This window comes from Camelus dromedarius, chromosome X, assembly GCF_036321535.1.
Source record: "Camelus dromedarius isolate mCamDro1 chromosome X, mCamDro1.pat, whole genome shotgun sequence".
NCBI lineage: Eukaryota > Metazoa > Chordata > Mammalia > Artiodactyla > Camelidae > Camelus > Camelus dromedarius.
In genome coordinates, this window is record NC_087472.1 from 79,869,676 (window position 1) to 79,895,281 (window position 25,606).

The following is a 25,606-nucleotide window of genomic DNA, read 5'->3' on the forward strand; positions in this document are numbered from 1 at the left end:
CAAAGAAAAGATGGCAACCAGAGTTAGAGGCTCTATTTTACATGGATACAGGAGTTCTGTCAGAGACAGGCCTTCCAGGGCAAGGAAAGCATTTTACATCCCTCTCCCCACCCAACCAAGTTTATTTAGTTTGGGATCTAATGTTATTTTAACAGCCATTCATCCCTCCTGGGCATGTTACATCCACTCTCAGATGGTCCAAGGCCAACTCCAAATTTTAGACCCACTCTTGGTTGACTTCCTGTCCCTGTTTCTACCCTTTGTGACTAAATTTCCATTCATGACTGAATTGATCAGATGAGGCAAACAGTAGCAGCGAGAAACTTCCTAATGGGGGAAGGGGCCTATCATAAATCTACCATATCTTATGGATTCCAAAGCAAAATTGAAATAATTTGGGGACCATCTATTGTCCAAATTTCCCTCCCTTCTCCAGTACCATTAACACCCGCTGGGATGATCTGCGTCATAAAGTAACATGAACTAAGAGTTATGAGAACATTCTTAGATGTCTAAACTTTTAAAAGCATCCAAATGGTTTCTCCAAAGTTATCGCTGTGGTGGCCGGCACTTGTAGAATGAAAAGTTAACAAACCAAGAAACCTCACTTTGAGTCTATGTTTCAGATAAAAAAAAAAAAAAGATTGGAAAGAATTTTAATAAAAGAGCAGGGGGAAAAATCCATCTACTGAAGTAGAAAAAGAACTGTGAGCTGTTTCTCTTAATAACATAAACCAAACAGGGCTTTTCATGATTTTGAATACGATGCAGCTTGAAGGAAAAATGTTGAGTAATTTGGGGCTTAATTATCTACAACTAATACAGTTATTGACTCGTCATTGTTCTAAGTATGACACATTGATTAACTATGAGACGCAATTAACCTAAAGCCTGCTTCACAAGCATATTTAACAACTAAATCACGTGAAAAGTGTTGAGGTGTGCAACACTTTTTTTTTCCTGGTATCACTACATGCGTTCACCAAGAGGACAGAGGTTCCATGCACCAAGAGAAAACGGCCATCCTGGACATGTTCACTGTGAGATAGTCAAACACTATGGAATTGTAGCAGGGGAGGGTATGGCTCAGTGGTAGAGCTCATGCTTAGCATGCTCTAGGTCCTGGGTTCAATCCCGGACACTGCCTCTAAAAATAAATAAGTAAATAAACCTAATTACCTCCCCCCCCCAAAAAAAACAAACACTATGAAATTGTACAATGTAAAAGAGAGAAAAAAAAAAAAAGCTTATGTCGCTGCCCCTACAGGCCACCATTGTTACATGTGGAGATGTATGAACACACACATAGTGACAACAGAGGAAAAAAAAAAAAAATCAGAAGTCAGTTTTTCCAGAAAGAAGGGTGCCCTGGCCAGCTCAATTTGGAAGGCCAAGGGAAATCAACAAATGAGTTTTTACTTTTAGTGAATCAGATGCTCTTCTAGAACGCAGGGAGAAGAGAAAGGTCTAGCGCTGACAAACCTGGGAGTTCCCTTTCTGGTTGCACATCTCGCCACTTTTCCCGTGATTTAGTGATGAGGCCCCCCTGCTGCCATCTTCCGCTTCCGATGGGACCCTCCAACTGGGCAGATCTCACCCATGGCGTGGAACCTGAGAAGGCCTAGGGCAATTCTGGCAAGATTATTGAAGATCCACATAACTTTGAAGTTGTGGTCTGCTCTGAGGAGACCTCCTTCCTCCTCTCGTGGACTCTCTCATCTCTAGCTTCTAGGGAGGAAAAACCAGCATAGCTCTTTTACTTTTTAAGTAACTTCAGAGTTACAAAATCATTTGTCCAGACAATGTAACTTTCATGCTTCCCTTCTGGTAAGGACCCTTTAAATGAGGACACTGCTGATAGCTGGTGCTGTTTTTTGAGCAAACACATTGGAGGATGTGGATAAAAGCCAACCGAAGGTCACTGAGGAAGTTACGTCTTGTGTACTCAGATTTTACTAGAGGCTTCAAAAGCGAAAGCAAGTCTAGATTTCCATCTCAGTTGCTGTGGTTTCCTCAAAGAACAAGTGCTTCTCCCCTGACGCCAGTGTATATATATGTGTATTACGTATATGTAATGCATATATTATATTTTATATATTATATAAATATATACCACTAATGTATTAAGCAATATTAATAAATATATTATTAATTTAGTATAATATAATTAATAAAATACAAAAATATAAAATAATTGCATGTAAATAATATATAATTATATATAACATATAATATGTTATATTTTATGTACATGTGTATCTATAAACAGATTTATTTCAAAGAATTGGTTTCTGAGATTGTGGGGACTGGCAAGTTCAAAATCCACAGGACAGGCCAGCAGGCTGGAGACCCTTGTGCAGGACCTGACGTTACAGTCCACAAGTGGAATTTCTTCCTCCTCAAGGAAACCTTAGTTTTGCTCCTAAAGCCTTTCAACTTCTTGGATCAGGCCCATCCATGTCATCAAAAATAATCTCCTTCACTTAAAGTCAACTGACTGGCTGGTAACCACCTCTACAAGATATGTTCACAGCAACACCTAGGTTAGTGTTTGATTGAATAGCTGGGCACCATAGCCTGGCCGGGTTGACACAGAAAACTGACCAGCGCAATGACAAACCTGTTAAATTTCATTGACTGTTTTACCAGCTGTTAGGAACTGTGGAGAAGCGTGACAATCACTCTTGGGTACCACCCTGTGCAGAAGCCCCCTGTTAAGTGATAGTGCAACAGAGCAAAAGCCCAGTCACTGGGACCACACCAGGAAGACCTTGCCCGGCTGGCTGGTTCCCTAGGGATGGCATCAGACAGGGAACACAAAGATGAGGAAACCGGCCATGGGAGGGGGAGGGGCAACAGAAGACCAGGGTTTGGTTTTCCTTTTGCCTTTCACTGGAAGGTGGTGAGTTAGCCGGGTCCAACACGAGCGCTCAGCACCCTCTCCCCCTCCCGGGGTCTCTCCCACCCCCCTGCAGGGTCTGTCCAGCCCTTTCTTGCGCTGCCCATCGCAGCGCCTCCTGGACCGTGTGGTCCGGCGCTATGCCGAGGTGGCCGACGCCGGCAGCATCTTTATGGACCACTTCACAGACCGCGACAAGCTGCGTCTGCTCTACACGCTCTCTGTCAACGCGCATCCCATCCTCCTACAGGTACGTAGCGATCTTCGGAAAGCCCGTCCAGGGAGGGGGTTCACGTCGGACTCCGAGGAGGCGGGCCCTGGACTGAGCCGTCTCTCCTTTCACTGTACACCTTGGGGCCACCAGCCCACGTTAGTACCTTTGTGGCATTCAGTAAATACGTGTTGGCTTCCGCAGTGAGAGAAGGCTGTGGTTGCTGTAGAGGAAAGAAGAGTCGGAGCTGGGGAGCCGGGTCGGCAGAGAATGGCCACTTTTGCTGCCAGAGGCAGCCCTGCCCCAAAGGGCTTTGACCTGTGTGCCTCAAAGATCAGTAAGATTTGAGCAAGCTCAGGAGGTGAGGAAATAACCAAAGAATGGCCCACCAGGAGATGTGCTCTGCAGCTATGCTTGGAAAGAAGAAAAAAATGGAAGTAACCTAAAAGTCCATCAATAAGGTAACGGGTCAAATCAGCAAGGATGCACTGAAACTTGAGGATACACTAGTCAGCAAGACAGGCATAGTGGCCCCTGCCTTCACGCACCTTTCCATCAGTCAGTAGAGACAGCCGCTTAATAAGTCGGCCAGCATCCATAGAACACCCGGAGTCTAATCACACTGGTTTCCCCAGGTCCCAATATTCAGGACACTTCAGGACACTATATAATGGGCACAAAGGAAACTGGGAAGCGGGAGGGAGGAGCAGAAAAAGGAGGAGGGAGGAAGAGAAAGGAGAGGAGGAGAAGGAGGAGGAAGATGAATAAGAGGAAGAGAGAGAGGAGAGAAAGGGGAAAGAGGAAAACAGAAGGAAGAGAAGAGGGAGAAGGTGCAAGTAGAAGAAGGGGAAGAAACCATATGATGGCACTTAATAATTATTATTAACTATATTATATTATAATTATTTATAATATAGTAATGATTATACTTTATATTATAATTATTTATATGTATTATAATGATTTATAATGTATTATAGTACTATAATGATTTATAATGTATTATAATTATTTATAATATATTATTATATTTTTTAATTTATGATATATTAATTGTATAACAAGTCATTTACTGAGCACCTGCTATGTGCCAGGCATTGTGTTAAGTGTTTTACATCATGATCTCATTTAATGCTTACAACAACTCGACAACCTCAGAGGAATATTATTATTGTCCCCTTTTCCAGATGAGGTAAGTGGCGCTCAGAGATGTGAAGTGACTTGGCCACAGTCCCTTAACCAGTTATCAGCGATGGAACCTAAACCCAGAGCTGTCTGACTTCAAGGTCCACATGCTCTTTCTGCTAAGACTTGCCCAGTAATGCGGGCATTTTAAATCCTAGAAAAGGAATCGCTGGTTATCCTGCACCCTCAGAGGTCTTCTTCTCCCACTGTCCTAGCCTTGGTGGCCAAGGCAGGTGACCTGGCTACTTCTAGCCCTGGCTCCTGAGAGGCTTGGGTTGGGACCCTCCATCCACCCTAAACTCTGCCCAAAAAGGGCATGGCGTGCATCTGCCACCAGCCCAGGGAGGACTCGTGGCTGCATTTAGACGTCACCAGGGGGCCCGGGGGCCTCCCTGCACGGCACACAGTGGGAGCAGTCCCAGTGGGCGGGGGAAGCAAGAAAGCTTCTTCCCAACATGGCAAGTGGGCTAAAACGGCACAAAGCCAGAGAACAATTATCAGAAAGGGGGATGACTTCGTTTTTTTAAGAAGGAAAATAAGAAAAAAAAAGTGCCAAGTATTTATAATTTCTGTCATTTCTCCCATAGTTTAAAGAAGTGCCATTCTCGGTACAGCTGCCTCGCTATTTGACTATTTTAGTCAAAAAACAAACAAACAAACAAACAAAAACCACCAGCCAGGACTCCCTCTTCTCTTTTTCGTCTCACAAATCCACACTTTTGGAGCTCTTACAAGGAGACAGGAGACTGGCTGGGGCTGTGTGCTTCCCTAGACCCGTGTTAGGCTGTTGGAACATTCCAGTCCGTGGGGGAGCACCTGTGAGTACGTAGTTAGCCCGGCCAGGCAGATCCATCCCGGGCCAGTGCAGTGGTCCCCGAAACTTCAGTCCCCCAAGGGCCACCATCATGATTTTTGCCTTCTCCCAGAACCTAATGCCTGCACTCTTATTTTTGAAAATCTTTTTCTTTAAATCAGCACCGAGTGGGGAGGGTATAGCTCAGTGGTAGAGCACGTGCTTAGCATGCACAAGGTCCTGGGTTCTGTCCCCAGTACCTCCATTAAAAAGTAAATAAGTAAATAAACCTCATTACCTCTCCCGCCCTACAAAAAAGAGAAAATCATATAGTTATATAAATCAATCAATCAATCAGCCTGAAGTTGACCTTCTTTTTTTTTTTTTGCCCCCATAACCTCTTCCTAAGCAGTGATATTTGCAAAATCTGAAATGCCGGTCTTATCTTTTTCAACCTATGCAACTCTTAAAATAAACACATTCCCCGAATCCTGAATACTTTCCAAAGTCACGGCAAATGCAACATCGGCATTCTCTTACCTGGCTTGGGGCAACTCTGTTGAAATGTGACCCGCTATATGGAAAGAAGAGCTTCCTTTTCCGAATCCCTCCATCAGCAATGGGATGAACAAGTTGTGGTTGGCTGGCGGGGCAGGAGAGGACGCGGGGAGCAGAGTGCTGCTGCATTCCAAGAGGTTTGAACAAGGCTAAAGGATGCTTTGCTGATGTGTCTTGAGACGGAGGGTACCTGTGTAAGGCTGATCTTTCTGTCCGCTCGTGGTGAGAGGCAGAGAGAGAGAGAGGGTGGGGAGGGGGCCGTCTTCAGTTTTTTTCTCTCTGATCTTCTACTGCCTCCTCCTCTCGGCTTGGCAGATCTTCCCAGGCGCTGAGGGATGGCCGCTGCCCAAGTACGTGGGCTCCTGTGGCCGGTTACTGGTCAGCACCAGCACCAGTCCGCTGCAGGAATTCTATGGTGCGCCCCCAGACCAGGCGGCCGACCTGGCTTACCAGCTCCTGGGTGTCCTGGAGTCTCTGAGGAGCAACGATTTGAACTACTTCTTCTACTTCACCCGCGTTGATGCGGCCATGTTTGGTATCTTCAACAACGGACATCTGTTCATCCGGGATGCCAGTGCACTGGGCGTCATCGACAGGCAGGAAGGTACCCAGCATGGATTCTGGATAAGCAGCTGCCAGAAGGGAACAGGAGCCGGGGAGGGGTGACAAGGGGGTGGCCCCACTGGGCCTCGCCAGTCTCCACGTGTCACAGTGAGAGCAGCTCAAGTTTAAGGAGGAGGGGCGTCCCTCTCCCTCTTTTGAGTCTCTGCTCCAGCTCCAAAGGGGAACCGGACTTGATCTTGTCCATAGGGTAGGGGGAGATGTGCATCATGGTGGCCCCAACTGCACCCTCCAAGGGCACTGCTGTTGTCCAGTTGGGTCTGGGTGGCGTGGGGTCCTGCCCTGCCCTCCTCACACATGTACATCCCCAGATCCGTCTCCCCCTTCCCAGCCTTTCTCATCAGATGCTTTTAGACTTTATCTGAACTATCTGGCTGTTTCCCTGGTATATTTCACAACCCATTTTGACATCTTTGCTTTTTATAAAGGTTTCAAATTGAAAAGCATGGCACCGAATGAAGTGTATGAATGAATCGTGTTGCTCGTGATGTGCACAGATGCATCCAGGGTCCTAGAACCCTTCAAACATCCCAGTCTCTAATGGTGACCAGATTTTTCTTAGCCTGAGAATGGGACAGAGGATTTTCACCTCCAATTTCTGATTTTGCTTACATGAGAAGGCCTCCAAAGACAGACCAATTAAACCACACTTACTCATGATCTGATTTGCCTTTACTAAGAAGGCTCAAATTAGAAGGAATGAGGTTGATTCCAGAATATCTGGGATATGTGAACCATTGAATATCAGTTGAATGCATATTCTGGATTCCCTGTTCTTTCTCTGGACTTTGTATTTAACAAGGGCAAATGCAACTGGTCCTAGGAATTTCCTGAGTTCCCTAATTCAGTAATAATCACACTATGCGTGTGAGCCCTACAATTAGAAGCCCAATTTCTGGGAGGGATAAGTGTGTTTTCCGTGCCGGGCCTCATCTTATTGTAGCATCGAGAGCTCCCCAAAGGCTCTCAACAGGGGGCCATTGTGTTCCTGAGCCCTGCATCTCCTGCTGACAGGAGATGCTAAGAGACTAAACCACTTTGCCCAGTAATTCTCATTAGCAGCACCCCACCCCCCTCCCAAGGAGAACAGGTGGTAGGGTGTGTAAGAGCATCCATCTCTCTTCTAGGCAGCCAAGCAGCCACCAGGGCAGAAGAGAATAAAGACATCTTCAGCTGCCTGGTCTCCGGCTGCCAGGTGGAGCTGCCCTCCTGCGACACCGTCCCTGAGAAGCAGAGCCTGGTGCTGGTGTGCGAGCAGGTGCTGCCTCGGCTTCTCCAGGCCAAGTTCCCGTCCCCGGTGCAGGAGGAGATCGACGCTGCGCTCGCTCGGTGTGGGGAGGGCGCCCGCCCTGACTCGGAGGTCCTCGGGGCTGCCAGGCAGCTGAAGGACATCCTGAGGCCCCTGAGAACCTGTGACCCCAGGTTCGCCTACCGCTACCCAGACTGCAAGTATGATGACAAGTTCTGAGGGGCTGGAGCCCTGCTGGCTTCTGGGGACCACGTCCTTGGCCTTCCATCACCCGGTCGACTGGCTGGACTGCAAGGATGAAAGCCGCAGCAGCCGCTTAGACATTGGCAGACATGCACATCCGTTTCCCAGGGGCGGAAGAAAAGGCCAATGACTGGGGAGGGCGCCTGCATGACATGGGGTGGCGTGATCACCCCCACAGGCCAGGACATCATGGAAGAACCCAGGGGTGGGCATCAGAAGGCCCCGGGGGTGCATCCTCACTCGGCCTCTTTGAGCCCCAGCTTTCTCTCTTCTCCACCAGACTCTGGAGTTAGTGAAAGAAGACAGAGGTATGAAGGGCCAGGGACATGTGCTCCCTCCCCCCAGCCCATGTGGTTGCAAAGAATGTTCCAGAAGCATGCACATGCAGGGCAAAGGAGACAGAGCCATAAAGGTCAAAAGGCTGGCATGGAGGGAGGACAATGGGAAGGTGAGGCCCCAGGCCAGCAGCACCTCAGACCCGGACAAGAGGAGCCCCCTCCCTGTTCCCTGTGCCCCCGGGCTCAGCCCTCCTGTCACGCTCCCCACACTGCCACGGGGTGAGGAGACTGCAGGCCAAGGGGACGTGTGGACAGGACCACACCCTGGGTGCCCGGGACCCTAGAGAGGCACTTCGTGATGTGAGAAGGAGCCAGGGGTGAGAAGAAGAGAAGAGGGGTGGGCTGGGTGGGCTGGGGGTCCCATGTGTCTGTCCAGGTCCTCTGAGAACCAGCTGTCAAGCCGGGACTGATGGCATTAAGGAAGATGCCTGTTTGGAAGGGAAGGAGGAGGGAGCCGGAGCCAGCTGGGCCAGCCATCAAGCCACGCTGCAGGCAATCGAAGGAAGGCTCGGCAAGGCTGTCAGGGGGTCCTCGGGGCAAAGCCAGCCATCAGAGTGGCCACCCAGGAAGGGATGGCCCTTCTATCCCTGCTGCAGGGAACTGCATGGCCTCAGCCCAACCGCAAGGACAGATTTCAAACCTCAGCGCAGGACACTCAGCCAGTTCTGCTCCCCAGAGTCTGAGGTCTGTGAGTAGGACATTGTGATCATAGCCACAGCCGGGGACCAGGGCCAGCTCTCTCCACACCACAGCCTCCAGTGTAGGACACTACAAGTCTGAGAATATTCGTTCAAACTTGGCCTTACAGGTCGTTCTAAAAATGTGTTTTCCAGGTCAGCCAACAAAACATCTTTTATGCAATACGTGGTGTGTGTGTCCTCCACGTATACCCTTGCCCGGGCCCCTCAAACACTAGTGGGGGTTCCTGGGACCTTTGCCCGGCCTCTCTGTCCGTCCTCTACCTGCTGGGACCTCTCAGTTGGCCTCCTTTTTTCTACCTCTGAATCATCAATTTTAAGGTCCGGATGCCTGGCTTCATAGGCCTCACACTGCAGACGGGGAAACTGAGGCCCATGGAGAAAGAGTGACTTGCTGAGATAGTTTCAGAACTCCTGCTGCCAGTCCAGGCTCCTCTTGCCTCCACCTTCAGCCTTTGTCCTGTCCAATCCTGGTCCCTTCGGTCACATTTAAAAACGAGCAAAGAAAAGTCTAATTTTGTGGTGCGCTACGTTGCCTTTGGGGCTTCCCTTCAGATTGCTCCAGGCCAACTACTTCCAGGGCAACCGTGAAAGTGAGGATGACAGGCCAAGATTCCGGAAGGGCAGGCTTGGGCTGTCTCAGTGTCTCTGAGACAGTTGCCTACTGGTGTGGTCTGGAGACAAGGACTGATCACCCAGTGAAACTTGCTTTTAGTCCAGTGAAACTGATCTTAGACTTCTGGCCTTCAGAACTCTGGGAAAATAAATTCCTCTTGTTTGAAGCCTCTCAGTTTGGAGTAATTTGTTGTAGCAGCCACAGGAAACAAACGCGTACCCCGAACTCCATCTTAGTGTCTGCTTCCAGAGAACCCCACTTGCAATGCTCCCCCACTTCAGTCTAATGTGACGGATTCCAGTGCCAGACCTGCCAGCAGGGAGTGTGTTATGCAGCTAAACCCGGGGTGAGGCTTGGATGGTTCTATTCCTCCACTTATTAAGTCTCGGGCATCATTTAAGATCCTGAGTCCTGCCTTAACCCAAAACGTTTCCTGACAGCCCGGCCCCCAGCGAGCCCTTTCTGAATCCCACGTCTGTACTCCTGAGCCCCAGGTCTATGCCCATTTGAGGCTAATCCCAAGGGTATTCCAGAGAGCTCTGGGCAGTGCCTTCCTATCCAGCTCTTTCTGTTCCCCGCAGCAACCAGCACAGGGCTGGGCACAGAGCAGGTGCTTGGAAAACGTTCTTGCTGAGAGTAATGACTGTGTTCTTCAGTCCTTTTTGTTTGGTGTTTTTCATGCACCACATGCTCTAGACTGAACACTTGTGTCCCCCCCAAATGCATAAGTTGAAATCCTCATCCCCAATGTGATGGTATTTGGAGGTGGGGACTTTGGGAGGTAACTAGGTCATGACGATGGAGCCCTCGTGAATAGAGTTAGTGCCCTTATAAAAGAAATTCCAGAGAACTCCCTCACTCCTGCCACCATGTGAGGACACAGCAAGAAGGCCCTGGCTAGGGACCAAGAAATTTGCTCTCAGCAAACACTAGATCTGCCAGTGCTGTGATCTCGGACTTCCCAGCCACCAGAACTATGAGAAATAAATGTTTGTTGCTTCTAAGCTACCCCGTCAACGGTATTCTTACAGCAGCCCGAATGGACAAAGACACCATGCTGGCCATATACAGGACACAGCCACGTCCTGGAGACCAGCTCTTTCCCCTCAGTAGCCAGGAGACAAGTAAATTGACACCCAAGAGACTTCAGCCAGAACACAATCCTTGTAGGATATTCTCAGTCCCCTGGACTCTGATTGGAAGGGTTATTTTTCTGAGTTTTGCCAGCCACTGTCTTTTCGCCTACAGGACTGGCTACATGATTTGCAGGGCCCAGTGCAAAATGAAACAGTGGGGGCCTCCTGGCATCAAGACTTGCCAGATGGGGCCCAGCAGAGCATTAAACTAAGGGCAGGCGACTGTCTAGGTTACATGCCCAAGAAGCCAGCCCTCGGTGCCCAAGAATCCTGATTCACCTCTGTGGAGACGGTTCTTGGGGTTTACCGGGAACTCACTTGACTTTCATAACCAAGGGGAGTAGCCGTGGGGCCAGAGATGATACATAAAATATTTAATAACTGCCATCTGACATAGGAGAACACACTCCAATGCCTGCAGTGAGCCCTGAGGTCGAGTCCTGCTTTTCAAATGGGGAACCTGGTGCAAGCAATTTGCTGAAATCAACAATTTTTAGGTCTCCTGCTTTCCCAGCCCTCCCCGTAGCATCTGATTTCTGCCTACCAGTGACTGCAGGAGCCTGAACGCTTCTTCTATAGAGTTAAAATAAATCCTTTGTTGGATTTGTGTTCATTTTGGAAAGATCTAGAAGCCTGGAATCAGACAGGCCTGGTTTCAAATCATGACTCGGCTGGTTACTGTGTAACCTTGGGCAAGTTGCTTAACCTCTCTGAGTCTCCCTTTCCTCCATCCATAAAGTGATGAGAAAAAGATTTACCCTGGCAGGCTTATTGGCCTGTTTAAATAATACATTGTCTTTTAAGAGCTTGGCACATCTGGGCATTCTATATTTGAAAATGAATGTAAGGAAAGAGCAGAGGGTTTCCTGGCAGGAAGGTCTCCTGACACAGCCAAGGAGATTGCTGCAGCCTCTTGGGAGGGACCCTGATCCCCGCCCCTAGGCTCTGCTCCAGCCCAGAGGAACCACCAGACTGCCAGACGGTCTGACTGGGGCCATTTTTCTTCCCGCTCGCCATCCAGACTCTGGGTTGATTGTGAATGACAGCTGGGCAGCCAGTACACTTGCCTCTCCAGCCTGGCCCTCCACCAGGCTTTGAAGGGGATCCTTCTCAAGCAGGTAATGTTGGGAGCCCTGGGAAGTCCACCCGTGCTCAGCATCCAACAGATCCAAGTATCCAGCTTGGCCAGTGGAAAGCTCCTGGCTCACTGCCTGTGCATGCGATGCGGCTTTTCTGCCCACGTCAGGCCTGTTGCCTGCATATAATGACACAGCTGAGCCCACGTGCACACACATCTCCTCTGCTCTGCCCACAGCTCTTTGTGTCATTATTGAAAAATGATTGCGGCCACAGGTGTGGAAGAGTCAACACCCAGGCGAGGGGCCCCGAATTTGCAGATATAATGACCCTTCAAGAAGGCAACTTGGAGGAATAGGCTGGCAAAGAAGGACTAAGTGGCCCGCCCACTGGCACGTTTCAGGTCCTGTGCCAAGTCATCTTACCAAAGTCAGTGCTTCACGGTTATTGATAGCAGCGTTGTCGGTCATTGCCGATGCTGGAAACAACCTAAATGCCCGTACACCGGAGAGTGGTCGAATAAGCTGCAGTACATCCACACTGTGGAGCGCTGTGCAGCTCTACAAATGAATAAGGAAGATCTCTAGGAACTGGTACGGAATGATTTGCAAGATATACTGTGAAGTGAGGGCAAAAAAGCAAAGCACACAAGGGTATTTATAGGATGCTACCTTTCATGGAAGAAAGGAGATATAAGAGAATATTTATGGATCTGCTCACCTATGATGCAAAATATAGACATATAGACATAAAGTCATACAGACATAAAGAATAAACCAGAAGCTAATGAGATTGGTTACCTACAGGGGATGGGTGTCAGTGGGGTGGAAAAAGGGAGGAATGGGAGTGGAGTAGTAGGGATGAGGAGGGGGTAAAACTTTTCTGAGTATATTTTTTGGTATAACTCTGGCTCTTAGAACCGTGGGAATTTCCCCCATAACGCACAAGTAAATAATTAAGATCAACCAGGATGTAGCTTGAACTCAAATGAAATACAAACAATAACAAATGGACCCAACTGTGTTACAAATGAACAAAATAAGTACATCAAGGAACGGACCTCAGTGACTTGGAAAGGAAGCATTCTGACTACATAGTATAAGACTAAAAACAACAAGAATTGTACCCACACTTTGAAACGGTTAATTTTATATTGTGTGGGTTTCACCTCAATTTCAAAAGAGAGAGGAAAAAAGAACCACATACAAAGATTGTGCTCTAGTTAATATTTCTCCCAGGAGGATCTGGGTTAGCAATTCTGAAACTACTTTAGATTTTGAGCAAGTAAGTAAATGTATTGTGGATAATGACAGATAGGCTTCTCATCATTGGAGAAAGGAGTTACAAGGAAGGAAAGAGGGAATTTTGTGTCACCTCTAATTTTTTTTCCTTTTTCAGTTTTATTAGGTAGAATTATTACAGTTCAACTGCAGATATACATTATATTGCAGGTAAACACATATATACAATGGTTTTTTTAGTTTACATATAGGTACTGATCATTGTTTCTAAGAACAAATTAGAGCTTTTGCTTTTTAAACTTACATAGTTATCAAAGGAATAAAGCCAATCACAAAATAAGAATCAACAGAATGCGGTAATCCAATCATAAAGGACAGTCAAATGTGCTTACACATATTCAAGAAATCAATCATCTAAGTTATAAATAAGTAGTTCATTTGTGTCCTTTTTTTTTTTTAGATTCCACATATAAGTGATATCATATGGCATTTTTCTTTCTCTTTCTGGCTTACTTCACTTAGAATGACATTCTCCAGGGACATCCATGTTGCTGCAAATGGCATTATTTTATTCTTTTTGATGGCCAAATAGTATTCCATTATGTATATACACCACATCTTTATCCAGTCATCTATTGATGGACATTTGGGTTGTTTCCATGTCTTGGCTGTTGTAAATAGTGCTGCTATGAACATTGAGGTGCATGTATCTTTTTGAATTAGAGTTCCCTCTGGATATATGCCCAGGAGTGGGATTGCTGGATCATATGGTAAGTCTATTTTCAATTTTTTAAGGAATCTCCATACTGTTTTCCATAATGGCTGCACCAAGCTACATTCCCACCAACAGTTTAGAAAGGTTCCCTTTTCTCCACACCCTCTCCAGCATCTATCATTTGCAGATTTTTTAACGATGGCCATTCTGGCTGATGTGAGGTGATATCTCATTCTAGTTTTGATCCGCATTTCTTTGACAATTAGCAGTGCTGAGCATTTTTTCATGTGCCTATTGGCCGTTTGTATGTCTTCATTGGAGAATTGCTTGTTTAGGTCTTCTGCCCATTTTTGGACTGGGTTGCTTGTTTTTTTGATATTAAGGTATATGAGCTGTTTGTATATTTTGGAAATTAGTCCCTTGTCGGTCACATCATTCGCAAATATTTTCTCCCATTCTGTAGGTTGTCTTTTCATTTTGTTTATGGTACCCTTAGCTGTGCAAAGGCTTTCAAGTTTAATTAGATCCCATTTGTTTATTTTTGCTTTATTTCCATTACTCCAGGTGCTGGTTCAAAAAATAGTGTCGCCTCCAATTTTGAATCCTGTGGTGTTAGACTGGAATTGGAGCTATCATCATCAACTCAGGATTTTTGATACACAGATATGGATAGATATAGGAATAGATAAAGATGTGAGTGTATGGAAATATATTTCCTAGCTCTGTCTCTGAGAGGGTCTATAAGCAATGATGCCCCAGTACCCAGTGCCCAGGTCTTGGTTTCTTCAGTAAAAGAAGCCAGAGCTTTTTGGAGAAATGGCTGATTCCACAACTAAGACAGGGAAAAGCACAAGACGAGCCTGGAATTATCTTGTGTAGCCAGAAAGGAAGGAAGTGCTCAAAAAACTAGGGGCATGTCAGAAGGACACGATAGCCAACTTGAAGGGGCTCCCAATAGCCAAATAGCTATAAAATAAACAATGATAGTAATGGATTATAACCTATAGAATAAAATCAGTTCTTATGAGACCACACTGATATAAATAAACAACAAAATAAGTCAATAAATGGGGGAGGCAAGAGCTGGTCCTTACAGTAGAATTCCAGTTAATCAATGTGGAAGAAACGATGGGAGTGAAAAGTCACCACTTGGCAAACAACACAGTAATCATTTTTATAGGCAAAGAATCATCAGTGGGGGCTAAAGCTAGTAGATCAAAGTATGAGAAACAGGATGTTTGCATAGTCTCAAAGTTATCTCGCTACAATATGCTCATTACTCCCGAAGGGAAAAATAGTAAATTTCTGCGGAACAAAGCCGGCAGATAATTTTAACCCAATGATCAAGGTCACATCACCAATGGTATGTCACACAGACATCATGTACCCGCTGATAGAATGCACTGAGAAGAGCACAGCATGCCTTCCGTGGTATTCTTCCCCCAAATGCAAAACCTCAATTGAATCATGAGATAACATCAGACAAATTGAGGGACAAGCTACAACTAGTCATGAGAGACAAAGAACGACGAAGGAATTATCACGGACTGGAGGAGACTAAGGAGACAGGAGAACTACATGCAACATAAGGTTCTCAGTTGGATCCTGGACCAGGAAGAGGACATCAGTGATGTCACTACCCACCAGCCCAGACTCACCAGGAGCACACTTCTAGTTGAACAAGTTGGGTTTATTGCTCATGGAAACAAGGGAGAACACACACCATGGAGCAACATGAGGTGTCTCAGTAAGAGGGGGTTTGAAAGGACTTCTTGGAGGATGGGGGCGCTTTAGGTGATTTGGGGGAGGGTTCAAGGAAACGGGGCTTTGCTCTAGGTACGACGCTGTCAGGAAATGGGGGTAAATCCATGATTGGCCATCTCAATAAATCTCATCTGTCAAGCAGGAGGAACGAAGCAGGCTAACACTGTAGTTAGTAAAGCAGGAGGCACTCATAGTAGACAGGATGGGGGGGGGGGTGGGTGTTTGGTCATTTTGTTTAAACAATATTCATGTCCTCCATACATGAGTACGGAGTAGCCTTGTTTGGTCTTGACTCATCATGGTCACAGAGTGACCCTGTTTAATGTTAGTGATCTGAGAAATTGTTTATGTTCAAGGAGAAGGCAAAGACCCCGATGGGAGGGCCAGGCCAGCTCTGAGCAACACCAAGAGGGAGGCCTGATGATGCCAGGCCAGTTCCCAGCTCCTGTGGTCCACATTTCTCTTTCTCAGTGGGACAGCTGGTGGAATTCCAGTAAGGTCTATTAGATTAGCACATAGTTTTGTATCCATGTTAATTTCTTAGCATCAGCCATTGTACTATGGTTATGTAAGATGTTAACGTCAGGGGCAGTTGGATGAAAGAACTCTTTATACTATTTTGGAACTTTTTTTGTAAGTCTAAAATTCTTGCAAAATAAAAAGTCAAAAAAGCAACTCAGCGCGTGAAGCAGAGATTGTTCGTTACCAGGTGAAGAAGCTGGCTTGCACACTGAGGCTGTGCTATATAAAAAACAGAAGACATATCCCAAAACACAAAAGCATTACATGTGTGACAAGATGGTCCTGACTACGAGAAATACATGAGTTGAATTAAAAGGAAGGTTCGGGTCTCCCATTTAGGGCTTACTCCAGGGAGAGGCTCAGTGAGTAAAAGCACCACTGCACCATTTCCATTATTATTGCTCTTTCTCTCCTGGTCTCTTATTCAATTTGCCCAAGTGGATGGGGCTGTACTAGAACCAGGCTGCCGCTACCACACTGGAAGGCAGTAGAGACCTGGGGCTCACACGCTCACTTCTGATTTCTTGCCTTCTACATACAAACCACGGTGTCTTATGTAGACAGGGCATCTCGCATGAGTTGAAATCTCCCTTCCCAGCCCCACCCTCACTTGGCTGAATCCACCTTTCTGCTTCATGCCCCTACCTGGAGCTCCTCTCCGAAAAAAAAAGCACTCTTCGGGGGAAATTATGCCAAAAGTGAACTAATATTCCCCTTGTCAAAACAACACATAGTTTTGTATATTTTTAAAAAAATAATCCTACCCAAGGCAGGCAAAATTTCAGGAAAAGAGGCAAGTCATGGAAACTTGGTGAATATAGAATCCTATGGAAAAGCAATTTGGCAGTGTTCATCAAGAGCCTCAAAAAGGATTGCATTTTCTACCCAATCATTTCACTCCTGGGACACTGTCCAAAGGAAGTAATCAAGAATGCAGAGCAATTTATGCACAGACTGACTGTTCAAAATCATGGGTTGAACACTTGTAACCCCTCCTAAAATGAGAGTAAGTGGAATTTTTAATGGGCATAAAGTATCACACAGGGGGAAATGAGAAAGGAGAAAAATAGAAACAAAATTTTGAAAGCTGGAAAGCAGATGACAGAACCAAAAGAAGTGAATTCTAAGCTGGCAGCGAAGGATGCTGAGAAACATCCCAAATTATTCCACAAAAATCTCTCAAAAGTTTGAGGAATTGACGGCACTAGAGCCCTCAGGAAGTGAGGGAAAAGGCAAAAATAAGGGTGAGTCCTAAAAGGCCATTTTAAGAAGCAATTGGATCCTAGGTTTCTCTTCACCCTCCACCCTTCATTGCCAGGGAGTGGCCGGGTGATGGCCCTTCAAGACCCAACAGAAGAGTAGAACCTTCTCCCCTGGAGAGTCAATCCAAGGGTCTTCATGGACAACACAGAGAATGGGGCATCAAGTCACACTGAAAACTGGAGGATCAAGGGCACGTGTGCACAGTGGCTGCCAGCTCCCTGCCCTCCCCTGCATTGACAGCCTAGCCTCCCCACCCCTCGCCCCCACCCCGAGGCAGGAGAACTGAAGACTGAGCCTCCTGGGAAAAGATTAAAAGATCCCAACATCCGGAGCCCCTTAACGACCCCACCCAGCCACGTAAGGTCACAGCTGGCAAGCCCCACTGGCTGTCCAGAGCATCCAGTCATTTTTAGTTCCTTATTTCTTTTCTTTTTGTTCTAATATCATTTTAAAATAATTTAAGACTTTCAGAAAAGCTGAGAAATAGTACAGATAACTCCCATATACCCTGTAGCCACATTCCCAACTGTTAAATTGTTCCCTATGTTTGCTTTACCATTTTCTCCCTCACCATTTCTCTCTCTCCCAGCCCTCACCCACCTTCTCCATTTTTTTTCGGAACACTTTTAGAATAAGTTGCAGATGTGCCCCTAAATGCTTCAAAGTTTATAGCCTAAAAATTAAATAAAGGCTTACAGAACCACAGTACAATTCTGAAAATCAGATTAACATTAATACAATACTATTATTTAGCTACAGGCCATATTCAAATTTTGCCAATTTCTCCAATAATGTCTTTCATAGAAAACTTTTTTTTCTGGCCCAGGATTCAATTCAGGATCATATATTGCGTTTAGTTGGCATGTTTCTCTAGTCCCCTGTAATCTGGAACAATTTCTCAGCCTCTGTGTGTGTTTCACCACTTTGACATCTTTGAAGAGGAAAGACTGGGTATTTTGTAGAATTTCCCTCAATTTGAATTTGTCTGTTGTTCCTTCATAATTCAATTTAGGTTTTTTGGGTTTTTTTTTTTTTTTTTTCATTTTTGGCAGGCATGCCTCAGAAGTGAAGCTGTGAGCTCTTCACTGCAGCCTATCAGAAGACACATGAGGTCTGTTTGTCCCATTATTGGTAATATTCCATTGGTTAGGGTGAGGTCCACCACACTTCTCCACTGTACATTTACTATGTAATTGGAGCAGAAATACTTTGAGTCTGTGTAAATGTCTTGTATTCATCAAACTCACACCCACTCATTTTAGCATCCATTGATGATTCTTGCCTGAATCAATTATTACTATGATGGTTGCCAAATGGTGATTTTGTAATTTTATTATTCCTCTTATATTTATTAGTTGGCACTCTATTGTAAAAAAAAAAAACTTTTCTTCCCTTTTACTTACTTATTCATACATTTAAATAAATACATGTGGACTTGGGGATTCTTATTTTATTCAGTGATTGTAATTGATTATTATCATTTATTTTGGTGATCGAAATTTTCCCAGGTTGGGCCAGTGGAAAAATTCTCAAGAATTAGAGCAAAAAGTCAAACTAGAAATGAGAGAAAAAAATTGAATTATAGAATTAGTCCAGGAGGTCCAACATCCAATGATAGGACTTGCAAAGAGAAGATACACAAAGATACAGATGCATACAGAAACAGAACACCATACAGTGACACAGACACACACATCGACACACGCCCACAGATACACAAAGAGAAATACACACAAACACACACACAGAGGAGGAAATCATCAACAAGAAAATTAAATTTCCCAGAATGAAAGGCCATTAGTGTTTACACTGGAAGAACTTTGGGAGTGCCCATTACAATGGGTGACTGTTCAGAGCTCTAGAGACAAAGGAAAGACCATATAAGTTTCTGGTGGTCAGAGAGCGAGGCAGATGGTCACATACAGAGGGTCAAGAGTCAGAACAGCCTCATTCTTCCCAACAATATTAGAAGCCAGAAGAAAATGACTTCAAATTTCCAAAAGAAAATTATTTCCCATCTTCAATTCTCTACCCAAGCAACTATCAGTCAGTCCTATATCTATTCAAACTACCAATTTCAGACATCCAAGTTCTCAAAGTTTTTCATTTTCAAGCACTCTGCCTTAGGAAGCTATTGGAGGGTGGGTTCTACCAAAAGGGCTCAATTGACCAAGATAAAGGGGACCTGAGCTATAGAAAACAAGGGATCTAGTACAGGGAAAAGGGGGAAAGGTCCCTGGATGATGGCAAAGGACAGTCCCAGGAGACAGCTGCGCACCACGTATGGGACCAGGCATACACAGGAGAGCAGGATGGAAGGCTTCAAGAGTCATACCTTCAGGAAGATGCAACTCATACAAGCCTGATGTGTCTGAATATTTTGAGAAAAGATTTAGATCATTGGTGAAGAAATTGGACTTGAATTAACAATAAATACATAGAAAACCAAGCAAAGAAATTAACAACACAATTAAGAACTTCTGAGAAAACAAAATGTTAAACGGGAGAGGAAATGTGATCATTACATACTACATGGCTCAGCTTTGAATGGCATTTACATAGACATAGGAGTCCAAACACTGTTAAAGTAACCAGATTAGGCCCAAGATGGAGTCACTCATGCTAAGCCCCATGCCAGCAAACCAAACTAACATAACTCAGTATCTATGTTTGGCTCTCCTGGAAAAGGAAGTCCTGGGTCAGCCAATCACTGCTTGCCTGCTCAGCACAAGATACCTGACCTGCTCCAAGACTTCCTTTGGCGCCATATAACCAACCAGCAAATGCCTAGTATGACTTGCTTGTTCCTGCTCACTTGGGTCCATAAAAATCTCTCACCTTGTACAGCTCTGCAGACCTCCTTTCTGTCTGCTAAGATTGGATGCTGTCTGATTCATGAATCACTGAATAAAAACCTGCTAGATCAATACACTGTGGAAAGTTTTCTTTTAACAACACTCCATATTGACTTAACCAGAATGATGATATAGCCATATTGGGAGTGTGAGAAGTGCGTGTATGGGAGGGGAGGGCTAGGGAGAAGAAAAATAAAGCAAGACAAATATTTTTCTTCCATAGTGGAATTCAATAGACAGTGCCTACAACAGAAAAATCAAGAAGTCTTTATTCCAACCTGTTATTTAGAGTAGTGAGTAGACAAAAGAATTAGCTAGAACATACTGTTCTTCACGTGACAAGATAAATAGATGGAAAGAGGTGGGGGGCAGCTGGTTTTTGTAACAAACTCCGCAGTGTTATATGACTCTCCAAACTATACACACACACACACACACACACACACACACATATACATATATGTATATGTATATACATATATATAAAATGTTGCCAAGAATTTTTTTAAAGCAACACCAAAAGATTTTAAATATAAGAAACAGAAGATTTATGCATTGAAGTTATCATGGCACCATTATTTTAAATAGCAGAGAGTTGTATGTAATTTAAATTTCCAAAAGTGGAGAAATGTCTAAGTATTTTGGGTTGAATTATATATGCAGCTAAATTAAAATACTATTTACAGGGACATTACAACGCCATGAGAAAATGCCACTGACTCCAATGCTAAGTGAAACTAAAAAGGTCACCAAAATGGTCTATATGTGTGGAGCTTTTTCTGGTTCCATTTTTTGTTTCTGTTTCTTTTTCCACAAGTAATATTTTGCATGGAAATAAGACTGGAAGTAACGATAACCAAAATATTAACAGTGGTTGGATTTAGATAATGGGGTTTGGGAGTCTTTAAAAATTGGTTCTATTTTTCTGTATTTAAGAAATATTCTCTTGGAACTTTATTGTTTTTTAAGGGGGGAGGTAGTTACGTTTTTATTTATTTGTTTTAATGGAGGTACTGGGGATTGAACCAGGACCTTGTGCAGGCTACAGATGCACTCTGCCACTGAGCTCTACCATCCCTCATGGAACTTTAAAAGAGATTTTTAATAATACTAAATATATATTCATTACAGAAAAATGGCAAACATTAACATGGACCAAGAATTTTTAAAAAGGCATCCAGATGTATTTTTTATTATGAAAAAAATGCAGGCATTTTTGAAGAGCAGGGATTTCTTTCCCATGCTGGCCCAGTGGCCTGGGAGCGGCCACACCCAAGGCAGTCTGGCCAACTGGGTCTTGACCAAGGCCTCCAAGACTTGGCCTTGACTTTGAGACGGACTTCATCTGAGGCGCCAAGACTACTATTTTTTTTTTTTAAACCAAGATCAAATCTTATGGAAAACTTAAAACATCTGAACCCCTTTAGATATTTCTTTTCAAGTTAAATCCCAGGAACTAAAAAGAAACCAATGCAAAGTTTCTGAAGAATTTCAAAACCTGAGGTGACTAACTGTGAAAGTCGGCAAAAATAATTTTCACATTTAACATCCCTTTTGTTTCATTTGCTTCAGTGCTAAATCAGTTTCCATTTGGGTTGTGCGCTGCTCCTTTGAGTCATGAGCTGCGTGGGAAATCACAGTTTATATTGCCTTCGTGCACTCACAGAAAAGGCGGCTAATATTTATACTTAAAAACTGTTTGTTCAGGTTGCATGTGCATAATTTTCAGCTGCCCTTCTATCAGAGAATCATTGTCCACCCAAGTGTCTGTAATACAGCTTTCTGTGGATCGATGCATGAAGACTGTAACGTGATATGCACAAAATGAGATGGAAGGAAGAAGAGATGGCGGAAGAGAGAGAGAAATCCAACTTGCCATCACACTGTTGGGACTGACAGAAGGAAAGAAAGGGATGCAGGGGCAACACTGGGCTGAGTGAAAGGGGACAGACAACTTCCACTCACTGAGAATGCGGCTCCATGGAGTCGGAAGACAGAACGGGCAAGAAAGGTGACAACGTAGGTGGGAGCTAGGAAAGTGGAGGGCGGGTGGGGAGGAGGATTGGGAGCTATGTTCCCAGTGATTTCTTCCTCCTCTTCATTTTAGAGACTCAGAAGAGCCAGCCCTCTGAGAACAGGAGGAAACCACCGAATGCAGAGCTCGGCTGTGACTTTGGGAGGCACTCCGGCCCTTCAGTAAAGCAGTCTTGGCCTCCAACCACTATTTCTTTGCCTTTTTTTTTTTTTTTCAGTTGCCATTTTTCTTCCTGTTTGGCAGCCAATCTGTGGGATGAATGCCCACTCTGTCGCACACTGGAAACTGTCTCAGCTGGCACTATGATGTTCCTAAAGCAGCTGCCAAAAGGTTAAGAGGCTCAATCGGGTTGGCCAAAGCAAGTGTGATTTTGATCAAAGCATCTGTCTTCCCAGAAAGGCTTTGCGATAACTTGTTTCTGGAGGCAGAGGAGTCCCTGGCCCAGCAGAGCCCCAGCCCTGCACTGAGATCAAGTCAAGCCTCCCCTCTTGGGTCAGCTCCGCAGACACCCCCACGGAGGCAGCCCAGAAACACTGGCTCCATTCACGGGGCCCCTTCCTGCCAGCCTCCGCAGAGGACCAGCCTCCGTGTCTCCTCCTTCCGTGCTTTGCTGGTTTCACTATGATTTCATTCCTCACTTCCTACCCGGTCTTTCTTATTATTTTAATCGAGGTAAAACTCACATGCCTAGAAGGCACACGTCTTCAGTGTACAGTGGGATGCATTTTCAGAAATATACACCCGCGTGAGCACCACAAAGATCCAGAACATTCATTCCCCCAAGGAACATCCTCCCTGCAACTTCCCATTCAACTCTGCGCCCCTCCACCTGCAACAAAGGTAACCATCATCCTCGGTTTTCTCACCAGGGATTCGTTTTGCCTGTTCTTGAAGTTCACATAAATTGGACTCTTTTGCATCTGGTTTCCCGCAATCAACGTGTTTTTGAGGTTTTTCCATGTTGTGTGCATCTGTCTTTCCTTCTTTTTTATTGCTGAGTAGAATTCCATTGTGTGGAGATATCATATATTGTTTATCCAATCATCTGTCAAAGGACACTTGAGTTGCTGCCAGTTTGAGCTACTATAAATAAAGCTGTTATGAATGTTCTTGTGCATGTCTTTGTGTGATATATGTACACTCCTGTTTTATTGAAGAATCCATTTCTCCTGGGGAAGACCAAGACAGTTAAGTCTGGGTCTGGAGCCTTCACCGAGATCAACAGGACACCGGAGGGATGGCCTCATCTCCAGAGGCCCGGCTCACAGACAGATTTAGAACATCAAAGAAGTGCCCCATTTTTTCCCAATCAAGGAAGCCATCCAGTGCTTTTAACAGTCCAAAGGCAACTGCGTCTGATGGCAAAGAGACACAATAGGAAAGGAGCCATGACTCGGCTCAAGTTTTTGTTTTTAATTAAAATTTTGTGCTTGGCTAAGTTTCTTCCGACACTGGCCTGACAAGTGTGACGTAAATGACTTGGACACCCTTCTGAAAGAGGACCCACAGGGCTCCCTGCCCTCTTTCACCATGTGAGGATACAGCACGGAGCCTGCAACCCGAAAGAGCCCTCCCCCAACCACGCTGCCACCCTGATCTTGGACTTCCAGCCTCCAGAACTGTGAGAAGTAAATTTCTGTTGCTTATAAGCCTCCCTACCCCCAAATGACTTGGACACCATCTGTGGGGTTTGAACCAACCTCTCTACGGAGGACCTTGTCTTAGCCATTCACCCCTTAGCTGTGCTATGGCACTCAGGAGAGGTTATTAGCAATGGATCTAGATTAAAGCTCACTGATTCTACCCCATGCCGTGGAGATCAGGAAACTGATCTGGTCTCCTTTCCAGAATCTATGATGTTAAGGAGGGTTCCCTGTGGTCGCAGCGATGCCTGGGTGTTTGCTCCACCCCCATTTCCACTCCCTCATGGTAACTCCACAGATTTGTTGAGTGTTTACTGTGTGCCAGGAACAAATCGTTTTATTTGTTTGTTTTTTGCTTGCATTTACTTCTCACATAAACCTTGAGAAGTAAATAACATATTCTTTTCATGGGTGAGGAAACCATGGCTTAGAGAAGACAAGCATCTCAGTCAGGTTGGGCTGCTCTAACAAAATACCACAGACTGGGGGCTTAAATAACAGAAATGTTTGGTCTCACAGTTCTGGAGGCTGGAAGACCGAATGAAATATTTTTAATTGAATTCAGTGGCATATAAGAAAAATGCTATACCCACTTCACTGCCAATTGCAAGGTACCTATTCAAAAGCATAGGACTCCTCTCTGGTCTCTCACAGGGCGGCTTAAAGATTAGGTCGTGAGGCCATGTTCTTTTGTTTTTTGAGTAAAGGTAGATTTATTTAGAGAGATCCATAGGCTGTTTCAGAAGGCAAGAGAAAGGCACGAGGTGTAGGGGTTGAGTGTTCAGGTTAAAGTAAAAGTAGATACACGCTCCATAGACAGAGTGCGGGCCGTGTCTGAAGATGAGGGAGCAAGAGAGGCCGGTCATGTTCTTAATATCAGGAGACTTGTGTTCCCACCAGACTGTGTGAGTAGACTTTTCCTCTTTATGGTTTTCCAGAAGGAAGACATATATAATCATAACCATTTACCGAACAAGTAGAATATAGTATATGAGGAAGATAAAGGTATAACTGATGGATGGTTACAGACCTTTTCTGTTCCTCCTGGGAGTTGACGCAGGCTTCTCGTTCAGCCTCTAGAGGTCAGCCAGAAAGAAGAAATCAGTCTTGTGTTCTGTTGCACCCCAGTTGTCTCTCAGCAGTTTCAGGGGGTCAATGTTATGGCTTCTGCAGACTTGGAAACCAGCTCTTCCAAAAGGCCCTGGCTCTAGGTTGGGGGGTGAGGAGCTGGGGGAAGACACAATGGGAAATTTTTAGGGTGATTGAACTGTTCTGGGGGTGGTAGATACACGACTCCATATAGAGTGAACTTTCCTGTATCTAAATTTCTAAAAAATCAGCAAAGGTGTCAGGGGTAGCCCAGGATGGATGGAATGCAGACTGGGACAAATGAATCTAACTGTATTACAGATGTATGACATAATTCCATTGGTTATAGGTGGGGATAAAAGGAGCTGACCAAAGTAACTTTGGAAAATGGTATTTTAATCAGATACTCAAAGACCAAAGACAAAAAGAACTATACATAAATACTGTACTTTGTAAAGTTTTTTTTTTCTCACTGGGATACAGGATAGTAATTTTGAAACTACTTGACATGTATTCTAGGGTTGAACAAGTAAGTAAATAAATTGTAGGTAATAGAAGCCATAGTACCAAAGAAGATACAAATAAACCAAGGGGGAAGGCAGAAGGCCAGATTGCACACTACAATGCTGGATTCAAGTCACAGGTATCAGTATAAACTCATGTTTATGTATCTCTGTATGTATGTATGTAATTACATCATATTTATTTTTGTTATAGATAATTACGGAAGATTGGGAAGGCAAGGCATGATTTTAATTTTTTGCATTAATTTCCTTGTACATTTTTGTGTCAGTGAACTCATGTTTAATATATATACAGAGAGAAACAGAGTTGTGGATATACGTGTATACACAT

The 25,606-nt window shown here is 44.8% G+C and overlaps 1 protein-coding gene and 1 long non-coding RNA gene across 2 annotated transcripts in view; one reads left to right on the top strand and one right to left on the bottom strand.

Moving 5' to 3' along the window:
- The window catches only part of DIPK2B (divergent protein kinase domain 2B), a 36,845-nt gene extending 27,268 nt beyond the window's left edge, over nt 1-9,577 (top strand). Inside the window, exons 3-5 of the mRNA XM_031445370.2 lie at nt 2,976-3,149; nt 5,962-6,250; nt 7,395-9,577. Coding sequence (XP_031301230.1) covers nt 2,976-3,149; nt 5,962-6,250; nt 7,395-7,735 — 804 coding nt within the window. The 3' untranslated portion in view covers nt 7,736-9,577. The remainder of the gene's footprint in view (nt 1-2,975; nt 3,150-5,961; nt 6,251-7,394) is intronic.
- The window catches only part of LOC135320274 (uncharacterized), a 123,916-nt gene that overhangs the window by 92,947 nt on the left and 5,363 nt on the right, over nt 1-25,606 (bottom strand). Inside the window, exon 2 of the long non-coding RNA XR_010379519.1 lies at nt 24,693-24,889. This is a non-coding gene — a long non-coding RNA (uncharacterized LOC135320274). The remainder of the gene's footprint in view (nt 1-24,692; nt 24,890-25,606) is intronic.